The sequence below is a fragment of the Mauremys reevesii genome, linkage group 7 (assembly GCF_016161935.1).
Source record: "Mauremys reevesii isolate NIE-2019 linkage group 7, ASM1616193v1, whole genome shotgun sequence".
Lineage (NCBI taxonomy): Eukaryota > Metazoa > Chordata > Testudines > Geoemydidae > Mauremys > Mauremys reevesii.
The window spans coordinates 107,933,593-107,947,377 of NC_052629.1; the positions used below are offsets into that span (position 1 = coordinate 107,933,593).

The window sequence follows — 13,785 nt, forward strand, 5'->3', positions numbered from 1 at the left end:
CGGTGTGTGTGCTTCCATTGACACATTAGGCGGGGACTTGCAAAGGAGCCAAAAGAAGTTGGGCACCTAACTCCATTGGGTTCCTGTGAAAATTCCAGCTGTAATTCTCAGGCGTGATTTTAAGTGGCCTGCCATTAACAGAGACACAAAAACAACACCCATAACAGTGCAGGTGCAAAATGGGGGGCGATGCCGAAGCTCGTTTGGAATCAAGCTGGTGGTGTTAGGGGGTGAGAGAGAGGCTGGAGCAATTTTGAATTGGAATACTGGATCAGCCCAGCTTGTGTTGGGAGGAGCGATGTGATTGGACACCCAGAATGTGAGCCTCCTTTGCTCTTCCTTTGACTTCATTGGCAGCTTCACCACGGGGGAGAACAGGATACGCTCCACACTGTCCTGTTCTCCCCGAAGATAGCCGTCACTTTGCTGTCCTGTGACTGGCTGGTTTTCACGATGTCCTGCACAATGGGCCAATTTACCCCTTCCATAAGGTAGCACAGCTTCATCGACTCCCATGTCACTGCCCCCACTTACCCCAGTACTAAACTTGGCCCAACGGCTGATACAACAAAACCTTTATGCAACTGAGGGAGTCCATTCATAGCATTGCAGGAAGTCACAACAATGGGCACTGACTGTCTCCCTTGTCACCAGTCTCAGCAGGACGTGAATGGCCATGGAGACTGAACAGCCCTCTCACCCTTAGAGGTGGTCCCTGTGGGGCAGGGCTAAGGCCCTTTAGCAGGGCAGAGTGGGGGAAGCTTGCACTGTTGCTCCTCATGCACCCCTGGCTCTGTGAATAAACAGGGGCCCTCAGTCTCCAGGGCTGTAAATCAGCATCTTTCACCAGCACTGAGCCTCAGACAGAGATTCCGTTCAGTGGGATTTGTAGCAGCACGATGTATGGAATGTACCAATAAAAACCGTACGTGCCCTGCAACCTCTCGGTGCCCTTGGGAATCAACAGCCCATTATGGATCATCCCCATCCATTACAGATCACCCCAACCCTAACTCTGCCTCTCCCCACAGAACCTCAACGTGTCCTTCCAAGGCTGCGGCATGGACTCCCTGAGTGTTCGGGTCATGGACACAGATACTCTAAGTCAAGTGAAAGAGAAGATCCTTGAAGCTTTTTGCAAGAATGTCCCGTACTCCCAGTGGCCAAGAGTAGAAGATGTTGACCTTGGTAAAGACTCTTTTCCCTTGAGAAATGCCAGTCCTTATTTTAAGGGTGAAGGAGCTCACTGTGTACAGGGTGGTGCCCACTGTCAGGGAGAGCAGCTGTCAGCTCTTGGCATCGGCATTGGCCGGTTGGGTGGATAGAGAGGGGTCATACCCAGAGGAAGTAGAGTCTGTTCCGGGGGAACAGTGATCCCTGGGAATGAGTCATAGGGCCAAATTCCAGTTGGTTTGACTGTTGTGTGAAGTGCTGTACATTAGGACAGGAGAAGCTGGTGTTATGTACACAGCAAGTGGACAGGAGAAAAGCCTAGGACATTGGAGAGGTACTTTAACTTGCACCTTCTTAAACCCTGCCCTCCTCTCTTCTGGCCCCTGTGTGTATTGCTCAGCCCAGCATGGGCTGTCTTACTCTCAGTTGCGGACACTTGTAGCTGCATACTAATGGGTAACATTCATCACCTTGCCAGCACTAGTCTGGGCATAGACTCAGACATTTCCTTTATCTACCTAGGGCAGGGTTTCTCAAACAGGAGTCACCGCTTCTGTAGGGAAAGCCCCTGGCAGGCAGGTTTGTTTACCTGCCCAGTCCGCAGGTCCAGCCAATTGTGGCTCCCACTGGCTGCAGATCGCTGCTCCAGGCCAATGGGGCCATTCCAGCAGCTCCCATTGGCCCGGAGCAGTGATCCGCGGCCAGTGGGAGCCGCAATCGGCCAGACCTGCGGACGGGGCAGGTAAACACACCGGCCCAGCCCGCCAGGGGCTTTCCCTACAGAAGCGGCAACCCCTGTTTGAGAAACCCTGACCTATGGGCCATCTCTTTTTCCAGGGAGCCAGGTGTGATCCAGCCCCTAACAATGAAAGGGAAAGTTAGGAAACAGCTGTGTCCTGTTCAGCTCTTTGTCAGTAGTTGGCCAAGGTGTTGCCTGGCCCTGCTCCCCATCCCAATTGTCTTGGATTGGTGAGTGTGGCCATGGGTGACGTACTAGGCAAGTGCACTCAGGGAAAAATGGAGACAATTACGTGGCCATTGGAATTCAATGTCACAGGTAGCCACGAAGGGGTGACATTCACCATGGCCAAAGCCTCGCTAAGCAATGCCCATGCAGAAGGCAAGATGTGCACCAAGTAGCACTCCTGCCCCTCACTCTGCTCAGCACTAGCTGGTGCCCCGGTACATGTCTCCTGGTAATCCTGCAGAAGAGCAGGAACACTTTGCTTTTTCTCCGCTGGCTGATGCACACTGGCATTTGGGGCCCGGTATCTGGTCAAATGAAGCCCAGGCACAGCAATCCCCGCTCTCTGCCCACACCACACAGCCCTCCCTCTTGTGCGCTGTGCGGAGTGGGTCAGATTACTGTGTGGAGTGGAGAATTTATGCCGGATGGGGACTGACAGGGCTGCACACTTGCAGTGTCTCTGAGCACCTGGTGAGATGGTCAGAACCCTCTGCACCTCCCTCAGTCCAGTTGGGCTCAGCCCCAGTTCACCTTCCTGCCCTAAGCCAGGAAATTGCACTTCCCGCTTCTTGAGTTAATCCTGAAATCTTTCCTCTCGCAGGCCTGTGAGAAGCAGCTGTGTTCCAGTCACATGGCACAGCAGAGCCCCCAGCACCTCCAAGCACCTGTTCTCTACATTGAATGTGGCATCTAAGCACACATTGCTCCAAGCCAAGGTACACGTGCCCTGCTCAGGCTGACTTTGCATTAACTCCCTTGTCTCTATTTAGAATGGTTTGCCACAAGCACTGACAGCTACGTCCTGCGGGACCTCGATGACACTTCAGTGATGGAGGATGGCAGAAAGAAGCTCAACACTTTAGCCCACTACAAGGTAAAACTGCAAGTGCTCACAGAGGGACTTCCCTTCCAGCCAGCCAGTCTGTCCTCAGGGACATTCCCTTTCCAAGGAGGATTAACAGAGACAAGCAGGAAGGTTGCCATAGCTCCATGAGAGCTTCCGGGGAACAGACATCTGCCCTGGCAAGAAACTCATTAATATTGCAACACATTGAGATTAATTAAATGCTCTTCATGCAAAACAAGTTATTACTGACAACATAAAAGGCTCCTATTCCCAATGGCCACCATCCATGCTGATTAACATCATAGCACTCCCGTTCCCTGCTCCCACTGAAATCTATGATAGAGTTGCCATTGACTGTCCTGAGAGCAGGCTCTGGCCCACAAATGGGAGCTCTTTGTTTTTGTAACAGGGCGTTCCACTTAAAGTGACACTGTCAAGGAGCTGAAGCCTAAAATGTAGGTTACATGTGATTTCACCAAAAATTGATCTGAACGGAGGTGTTTTCTTGGCTCTTTTTACTTTTAAAACTAAATGAAAACTGGAGGTTTTTATTGGATTCTTGATGTCCACATACCCCTGGAATGCTGGAAGCACAGTCCACTCTGCACTGCAGCACAGTGCATGGAAAACCAAAAGTGAAACATTATGATCACTGTTACTGAGCTAGTACCTCCAAGCACCATTCAGGGACCACGGCCCCGTTGTGCTAGGTGCTGCACAAAAACAGAAAAAAAAGACCGTCCCTGCCCTGAAAAGCTGACCATCTAAATTTGGTGGCATTCTTCCTTGGGAGCGAAAGCATCTAAATGTGAAAAGCCATTTTCTTTTCTTTTGAATAATCTGATGTGTTGTTACTTTAATACATAAATGTGAGGTGTCCATCACCATGGTGTCTAGAACCATTTATCTATCTTAGATACTTATATGGCCTCCAGTACCTTAGTATTGGAGCACATCACTGTCTTTAAGGTGTTTATTCAGTGAAGAAGGGACACACTGTTGTACCCATTTTACAGATAGGACATTGAGGCACAGAGAGGCCAAGTGATTTGCCCACAGTCACAGGAAGTCTGTGGCAGAGCAGAGAATGGGACCCAAGTCCCAGATTACCACACTAACCATTGGACCATCCTTTCTCTCTTTATTTAGAAATAACAATAGTTCCCCCACCAGAGGAGCTTGCACTAAGCACACACACACACAAACGCACACACACACACAGAGCATTTCATTTCTTGCTTGGCATCAGTCAAATCCAGATAGTGTATTTCTTCACGCTCCTAGCGAAGGCCAGTCTCCCATCCGTCTTCTTAGCCTGGAGAAAGAGATGAAGTGTGGGCCTTGCCCTGAAAGTGGCAAGGCACCTGTGTCATTAGTCACTAGGGCCCAGATGCTCAAAGGTATTTAGGTGCCTAACTCCCGTTGATGTCACTGAAATATTGGGAGTTAGGCACCTAAATCTGGGGCTAACGTCAGAGCATTTTATTCCATGAGGTGTGGTTGTCATCTTGAGCGTGGCAGTTTATGTTTGCTGCTCAAACACAGCTGCATCACCAGTACAAGGCTGCCCCAGCTACAGAGCTACCTCGCTCAATTGTAATCCCAAGTATTCCTTGACATCCCTTACCTTTGTTCTTCTCGTCCTCCTCAGATTCCTGAAGGTGCCTCTCTGGCAATGAGTTTATCAGATAAGAAGGACACCACGCTAAGTCGAGGTAATTTGCTTTTCTCTCTCTTTCACGGTGATGGCGCAGGTGACCTTTGTTTTTAGAGATGGGAAGCGGAATCAGGGTTAGCTCTGAGGAGGTGCAAAGAGCCTGCAGACTGCACATTTCAGACCTCTCGCTGAACAGATGAGTGTGGGGTTAACCTTTTCATGGCTAGCTAGAATGTTGTGATTCCCATCATTCCTGGAGCACCATCCACGGAAATGCATCAAGCATTCACCCAGTGATGATAATCAGCTTCAGCCTATGACACACCTCCTCTCTGCCTGGGAATGCTGTAGACACATGGGCAGCCCCCATCAGTACACAGGGCAGATCTTTCTGAGATGCCTGCAGCCCCAGTGCTGGATGCCCTCAGTTTCAGCTTCATCTGTCTCTTTTCTGTGGTGCTGCACAGCATGGCAGGCTATCGAGCTGTGAGCCTCTCTGGGACCCAGAGCCAGAAGTAAAACTCGATGGGAGTAAAAACTGAGGATTTGGCCCCACAGTCATAGTGTGATGTCAGCTTTGCAGGGCAGGGTGGCCTGGCTACTTCTAAGTGAGCCTGTGACAATGGAATAGATCATTGTATCCTTTGGAAGCTATCAGAGCTCCAACAGGATCTCCAATTGTTCTTCTTCGAGTGCTTTCTTATGTCGATTCCATTGTGGGTGTGCACGCACCCACGTGCTCAGCTGTCGAAGACTTTTGCCTCAGCGCTACCTGTAGGGCCGGCTGTGGCGCCCTCTGGAGTGCCGAGCTCATGGCACAGTATATCAGGATCTCCAGTTGTTTTTCCAGCTGGTGCTCTTTACCCAATGGGGCTTATGATTAAACTGTGTCCTACATTCAGTGAAGAGGCATTCATGGCACTGTGGCAAATATATATAGAATGAGCAATCAGCTCTTGCCCCCTCCTTTCCATTGGATTCTTTACTACTGAGATACAACAAGCCCCAAATGTCTTCGACTGGTCACAGAACGCTTATGCTACAGGAACTTGTGTGGCTGAATCCTGCCATTTATATATGAACGGTGCAGCACCCGCAGCCAGAATTGATGGCTAGACAAAGAGACAGCAAGACAGAGCAGAGACACTTAGTGCTCTATTGACTGCAGTGCATGACATTCTCTGTGTGGCGGCCAACAGTCTGAAAAAGAAAAAAAAAAAAGGAATCCAAAGAGCTGGGAGCAGTGTTGCTGCAGTATTTTGGCAGAGCTGGGGGGCGGGGGGAGCCAGGACCGGAGACTGCCGGGAATATAATACGTTGGTCATCAGGCTCGACAGCATGAGGTCATCTCCATCAGTGTTGCTGAATAGGCCCATTTGTCACGCTTTGTACTTGAATGGCTGCTGTTTAGTGTTGTGACAGCGCAGCTCCCAGTTTCTGCTGAATGCTTCACATCAGGCACAGGGGTGAAGAGCTTTTACTTGGATGAGTGGTGTACAAGTAGTAGATCAAGGTTTTGTGGTCAATCCTCATGTGTCACTCTGACATTCTGAGATGAAGCTTCCAAACTTTTCATTCCTACACTAAGGATTTTAGAGGTCACTTGTAAAAAGGAAAATCAATTGATTTTGTGTCCTTTTGTGTTAAGCCCCTTTTTAATCTGTTTATACAGCACCTAGCACAATGGAGTCCTGGTCCATGACTGGAGCTCCTGGGCACTATGTTAATACAAATAATAATAATAATAATTATTATTATTATTATTATTATTATTGAAATTTGTGGGTGGAGGAGAGGGGAGGGTTCTGATTTCTTTCTTTTTTAACCTTAATCAACTGGATTATCAAGTCTCCTCCTGTGTTTGCTCAAGTACTGTGTAGAAAATGGGGCCGGGATCTATCTATCCCTCAGTTTGAAGGTGTTTGAATCTTTCACAAAGAAACTTTTTCTTCCAGATGTTTGTTGGAGGTTTGCATTGAATAGGTGTTTACAAAAACAAAACAGACAAGGAGGAGTTTTAAACTCTCTAATCAAAGATCCCTTCCCCTTTCAATTACGCAGGGTCAGTCTCTTTTAATGTCAGCATTCATCTACTTCTCAAGTGCTGCATAGAGTCATCCGGCAAAGGCAGGGTAGAAAAGAATTTCATATGAAGAAAAAATCAAACATAAAGTTTAAAGGCTGCCAATTTTTTTAGGCCTTCACACGTGCTAAAGAAGAAAAAATGGCACAGCTCCAATGTCATTTGCCTTTGAGATCACTTTTAAGCCACAAGAATGTTGAAGATCATTGCACTGCTTTGATGGAGGAGGAGGGTTGCGTTGGATGGAGCGGAGGGTGGAGGGAAAGTGTTGCACTGCCATGCAAAAGCAAGTTTAAAGAGCAGCTGAAGCAGCTGAAACACCTACCCTCCCTCTCCCTCACAGAGATGCTACCACTAAGAGTGACACACTCACAGAATAAATGGAGTAGATTCAGGCTGGTTCCCCAATCAAATGTGCCTTTGCAGAAATGTATGTCTTGCTGGGTCTTTCCCTGTAGCTATTGATCATCAGAGTCTGAAAGCAGAAATCTTTGCCTGCAAACAAACAGTTACAGCAGCTTTTGGCCGCCAGTTTTAGTCAGCATATAGAAATCAGTTTCCTTTCTGAGATTGGGTGATAAGAGACTTCCGGAAATCTGAGTCAAACAGTATGTTGTCCAGGAATGATAAATGCTGAAGTACAGCCCAGACAAGGCCAAACATAACTAGTGATCAGAGTGCAGGACTGGAACTTGGCAACTCACGAGTTCTAATCCTGGCTCTGACATGGTCTTCAGGCAAGTCACTGTGCCTCTCTGCCTCAGTTTCCCCATCTGTCAAATGGGTTAAATACCAACTTCACAGAAGGGCTGTCAGGATTAGCTAAAGTGCCTTGTACAGGAATCACTAAGTGTTGTCCTTGCTGCGCCTTCCCCCAAACACAGCACCCATACCCAAACTTTTCCATTATCTGATTCTGTATGAAGTTGTCTGCGTCACAACATAGCAAACTAAGCTGTTCTGTTTTTCTTTATTTTTTTCCAGTGAAGGATTTGGATACCGAAAAATACTTTCATTTAGTAAGTATCCCGTTCCAAAAGCAATCAAGGCTAATGACTCTCCCACTGTGTGTGGCCAAGGCTGTTTTCCTTGGGGGGTTACTTCACCCATCTCCCACCTCCTCCCCCTTTCCTTTGTAGGAAATGTCTATTTGGGAACTGGACCCTCTCACCAGGAAATTGCCTGAGAAAGGAGGTACTGATAACTTAAGGAAAAGGCAATCAGTGCACACAAATCCCAACAACAACTTCCCTGGAGCCCTGTCTTGTGGCTGGGAAAAGAATTACTTAGCTAGAGGAGTGTAGTGGGTGGGAAGGAGGCCTGGCCAGATGGAATTTGCAATGTACAATTGTTACGGAATGAACCTGCCTTGCAGCAATGTATTAATGTGCACTCAAAGGGCAGTAATGCTGTGCGGAGTTTTTTTGTCAAAGGCAAAGCTAGGAATGCTTTCCATATGTACAGTAAATGCAGGCGGATGCATTTGTCACCCAGCTAGCTTGTTGGCTGGTGATCAGACCTGCCCAGGGGGTTGGCTGACCCCCTGTGGTTACTGTGTTGTTTGTGTAAGAAGGTAATACTTGAACATATGGTATGTTTGGCAGAGAGCATTCAGTTTTTATCTTAATCTTGATCATAGTCTCAAACATATTTCACCTTTTTGATGGCTGCCAACTAACAGATACAGGAAGAGCAAAACCCTGCTAGTCGGGGATGTTTCAAAAAATGGAGTGCACTGCAAGCCTATCAACTTAATCTTTACAAGGAAGTCGTTTCTGCCATACAGAAGGATTCCAACCTTTTTATTCTGTTGCTCAGTCATGAATTGTTATAGCAAGAGATCTTCATCTGGCCTAAATCAGCATAGCTCCACTGATGTCGATGGAGCTGTTCCGATTGACACCAGCTAAAGATCTGGCCCAAAGAGTTAAATTCCAAAGTAGGGGTAGGTAAGTTCCAATGGTATGAAACTCGATGGGAGAGGAGAATCATACTCAATGTGACTATATTATTATGATATTCCTGGTAACCTCTCCCCCCCGCACGGTATTTCTGCTTTTGGACCCATGTCATTTCCATGTACGTGATGGAAGAGGAGAGAATCCTCTTTCAGCATTGATTATGTTAATGTAACCTAGCTCCGTGGGGCTGAAACACTATGGCTTTGGCTACACTTGCATTTCAAAGCGCTGCCGCGGCAGCGCTTTGAAGCGCTAAGTGTAGTCAAAGCGCCAGCGCTGGGAGAAAACTCTCCCAGTGCTGTCCATACTCCACCTCCCTGTGGGGAATAACGGACAGCGCTGGGAGCGCGGCTCCCAGCGCTGGGGCTTTGACTACACTGGCGCTTTGTAGCGCCGCAATTTGCAGCGCTGCAGAGGGTGTGTTTTCACACCCTGCTGCAGCGCTGCAAATTTGTAAGTGTAGCCAAGCCCTAAGTGTGATAGTGGCAGAGGAACCCCTTTACACTGCACTCAGTGAGATGCTGGCTCCCCATGGTACCTCCCCTTCAGAGAGACCAACAGCGGGGGCGAGAGGCTACATATAGGACAGTCTTACCAGCATGGAACATAAAACCGGTGCTGCAATGGAAACAGAGCAGAGATCTGTGGCCTGCTCTAGCTGCCCGTTACCATTAGCGAGTTCAGAACAACAGCATGGACTGAGCAAGAAACTAGGAAAGAGATGCCTTTTTCCTAATCCTAGCTTTGCCACTGAAGCCTTGGGCAAGTCACTTAATAAATAAATAGTATTACTCACCCATCTCAGTGGGGTAGTGAGGATTTACGAGTTCATGTTTGGACAGCACTCTGAAAGTCTGAAGTGATGTATTGTTAAAAGTTATAAAGGGGAAAGGGGCATTTCGAGCATCAGGAAATATTTTAGGAACTTCACATCTTTCCAAATAAAAAATATGTGCTCAAATAAAAAATATTAGAGCACTGCAGGAGAAGAGAGAGAGGGTGGAAGTGCACATAGAAAATAATAAGAAGAGGTTCATCAGTGACATGCTAGGGCACTGCCGGGGCATTAATTCAATGATCTGAACAATGGAACATTTAGATTTTGGGGTTTTTTTTAAAGGTAGCAAGGGTTTGTTAACAAATCAAACAATGTTTTTGTGCTTTTTCCACATTTCAAGGCAAGCTGCATTTTCTGTGTAAGCCTGGCCTTGTGTTGCTGATATCCCAAATTACAGCAGCACTGGGAGAATTCAAGAAGTGACACAGAGCAAAAACTTAAATGAAATTGATCGGTTCATTTTTGTTGGCCAAGTTAAGAGAAATAGAACAAAAGGCACAAATAGCAAAAAGTCAGTTTGAGCTTTAAGTTTCTTTCAGTTTTAACTAATCTAATTGTGTGTTTAGCAGCATAGATAATGTTTTATTTAATATATAAATGGTGTATTGGTAACATCCCTTTTTACTCAGTAAAAAGATGTCCCGAAGGCAGGAATCATGAGCATATATTTTTTATATTGACTCAGGTTCTTCCAACTGATGAACTGATTGAACATAAGAAGTCCCATAGACAGAGCCATAGGAAAAAAGTCCTACCTGAGATCTACTTGACCAGGTTACTGTCTACAAAGGTAAGAGAAGCTGGGGCAGTGTGAGAATTTTGTTTATGGGAAATAGGATTTCTGTTGGTAGCTCTGTCATAAAATGTGACTTGTTATTTTTAAGCAAGGTTACATTATGCCCTGAGTAGAGATGGGTGCTGTAGCATCCCTCACTGTAGAGAAGAGATGGGACTCTGCCATACTGAATATAAGGAGGCTGAGGCTGCTGGACATAAGCAGACCCTATAGTTTTCTCTGACTTTCTAGCTGGTAATTTGCCTAATGAAGCCACATGTTACCTTCCTGTGGCCTGGCCTATACACTTAGGAAAGGGATTCAGACTACAACAGAGGCTCAAGACCCAAAATTAAGATTTGGGCACAGACTTTCTCAAAGTTTGGGGATGTTCAGATCAGAGGAGGGGGAAGAGCATTGGATCAATCTGCATTCGGTTTGGAACTTCCCTACACTCCAAGGGTGTTTGGATCCAGGGCTTGGGCTCAAGCCCATCTTTAATCCCAGTGTGATGTATAGCTGGACCAGAGATCATAAGAATGGCCAACAGTCTCTAGTTTTCTATTTACTGTGCAGAACAATCACAGATGTGCTCTGAGATCCCAGCAGTAAGAAAAAGCAACCTCTATGCCAAAAGAAATTAAATCCAAACTGGAGCTAATTATATCACCAGGCACAAAACTAACCTTTCTCTCTCCCGTTTTGCATCCCCCTCCTCCCCCGATTTACTAAACTGGCAGCAAAGTCTCTTCCACTTGTGAAGAGCAAATCCAATCCCCTTAGAATAGTACCTTAGTTTTAGTTGTTGCTGCTTCACCTTGGCCAATGCTATGTGCGCTTGTCCCGTAGGGAACACTGCAGAAGTTCCTGGATGACCTGTTCAAAGCCATTCTCTGTATGCGAGAGGACAAGCCGCCTGTGGCTATCAAGTATTTCTTTGACTTTCTGGAGGAGCAAGCGGAGAAAAGAGGGATCTCTGACCCTGACACTTTGCACATTTGGAAAACCAACAGGTTTGGAAGATGCAACCCATTATTTCTATCCTTTCCAGCTCACAGGACAAGTAGATGCAAAGCCAAAGTGCCTTGAAATAATCATTAGAGTGATAATGCAGAGAGCTAGTAATGAATACAGGATTTAGAGTGCTTGGTGGGGCAGAGAAGTGGGGCAGGGGCAGAAACGGAGAGCTGAGGGGTACAACGAAGGGACAGAGGGAAAAGGGGCAGAAAGGGGGACAGGAAAGCAGAGGGGCAAGTGAGGACAGAGCGCTAGCAATATTGTCAACCTCAGGTATTCAGAAATCCTGAGTCTGGCTCACAAAAAGTCATGAGATTGTCTTAAAAATCACAAGATTTTTGAAGAAATATATTTGGGTTCTGTTCGTTTGCCTTCTGTCTTTTGAACCTTTCGGGGGTCACATTTTCCAGCTTCTCTCTGCAGCCACGAAGGCTGGAAAGTTTCTGGTTTTTTAATGACTGCTGAGATTTTGGCATTTTTACATGACTCCAGGAGCTGGCATTTCAAGAACACCATATAGTGGGAGACAGATGATAAAAGTGGCAAGAGTTGGCAGCACGGAGCAAGAAGAAAAGCAGAGAGCTGGAGCCAGAGTACTAGGGAAGACCATAGAACACAGAAATGAGGAATGAGCCAGAGGGCCGAGGCAGAGATAGGGAAGAAACTTGAAGGAGGTTCAGCCATCTTAACAGAAAAGGAGCAGAGAGAACTAGGGGGAAAGGGGAGGGAGCGCTTGAAGGAGCGGCTCAGCACCTCTCAGATGAGAGGGGCAGCTGGCCCTGAAGTTGCCGCAATGGGACCAGCTGTTCCAACCCCAACCCATGGAAATTAAGAACATACTTTGGGAGGGAAGATCAGTGGGTATGCAAATTAGCATAATTGTTTGGTTTAGGATATGGAACTTTTATCTCCAGGTTTTTGATGTGCCAATAGATAGGGCTGCTAATGGGCTGCAGAGCTTCTCCCTCCTTGGCCTCTGGTTCTAATCCAGTCCAAGTTGGTTGTGAGCCAGAGTTGTTACCATCAGACGCTCGGAGTTCTGGTTGGTGGTCTCAGTACAATGCCTCGTGGGCAGGCCTCTCCATCCCCATTGGCACTTGAGCTGGCAGCCTCAGGAGCAAAGCCAAGGAACACGTGAGCCACAGAACTGGTCCATCTAGGCCGGGGAGGAGCAGGTGAAGAGAAGTTTGCACTGCTTCTGTCTGTGCTGTAGCCATTTTGTGGCAAGTTGTGTTTGCAAGGCAATCTCACCAGTACAGAAATAGCTGCCACAAAAGTGTTCCAAACATCTGTGCTAGGAAAACAGGGTGAAAGCGACAAAAAAGAGCAAGACAGCAATGGCCGTCTGGGCTCATGCCCTTAGAGAGAGAGAAAACGTATTGGAGGTCAGACACAAGGGATGTTTCCCAGGACTATGCCCACCCATCAAGCCCTAGTTACATTCTGACACTGGGATGGATGGACAGGGCTCAGCACCACTTGTAGGAAGTTAGTTCTAAATTTACAGGCAAAAACACAGAGATCTTTCATGGACGATGCAAGGCTCAATGAATTACTCAAAGTGTAATGCAGCAATCATACCTAGGTAGGGATACTCATGCATACCCCATGCCTGATCCTCACACTGCATCCTAGGGGAAACACCCCATCGTCTGTGAAACAAATGCCTGTCCCTTCTAGCCAGGGTGAGGCAGGGCAAGGGATGGTAACAACAATTAAATAATAACCTTATCTCCATATTTTTCCCTTTTCTTTTTTTCTTGTGTTTTTTCTCCTCCGTCATCCCTTCTGCTTTTTTCTTTCTTATTCTCAAATCACTCCGGAGTGATCTGGGAATGACGAAGTTCATCCAGTCTGTTTCTGATGCTTTCCCGTGCAGCCTACCTCTGAGGTTTTGGGTCAACATTCTGAAGAATCCTCAGTTTGTCTTTGACATCGACAAGACTGACCATATAGACGCCTGTCTCTCTGTCATAGCCCAGGCCTTCATCGATGCCTGTTCCATCTCCGACCTACAGCTGGGCAAGGTAGAGATCTGCAGCTCCCACTAAGATGGACCTTTCCCTTCACCCCACTCTCTGCTCAGGGTTGGCCTTACAAGAATTGAGATTGGGTGATGGGAGTGCATGGTTGTAGGCATGCTGGAATGATAGGCAACATGGGAGCCAGAGTCTGGGAAGTTAAGGAAATTGAGGCCTAAATGGTGAATGGATTATTCTGGGACCTTCATCAGTAGACCAGGTGGTGGGCTGCCCTGTGTATTGTCCCTGTCGCAGCCCCTCCCACCCCCCCACCTCCCAAGAGACACAGCTATGTTGGCAAAAGCCCTGGTGGACACGGAATTATACAGACCAACACAAAAGTCCTTTTGGCAATATTGCCTATTCCAAACTGGTAGAAGCTATACTGACAAAATCAGTATAAACTGGTCTCCACTAGCAGAGTTTGCTGGTATAGTCCTTTTTCT

General features: G+C 47.1%; 1 protein-coding gene across 1 annotated transcript in view; it reads left to right on the forward strand.

The window, feature by feature from the left end:
- The window catches only part of PLXND1 (plexin D1), a 133,394-nt gene that overhangs the window by 109,351 nt on the left and 10,258 nt on the right, over positions 1-13,785 (forward strand). Inside the window, exons 27-33 of the mRNA XM_039480790.1 lie at positions 1,032-1,188; positions 2,911-3,014; positions 4,639-4,702; positions 7,712-7,746; positions 10,212-10,316; positions 11,151-11,314; positions 13,198-13,345. Of these exons, the coding sequence (XP_039336724.1) occupies positions 1,032-1,188; positions 2,911-3,014; positions 4,639-4,702; positions 7,712-7,746; positions 10,212-10,316; positions 11,151-11,314; positions 13,198-13,345 (777 nt within the window). The remainder of the gene's footprint in view (positions 1-1,031; positions 1,189-2,910; positions 3,015-4,638; positions 4,703-7,711; positions 7,747-10,211; positions 10,317-11,150; positions 11,315-13,197; positions 13,346-13,785) is intronic.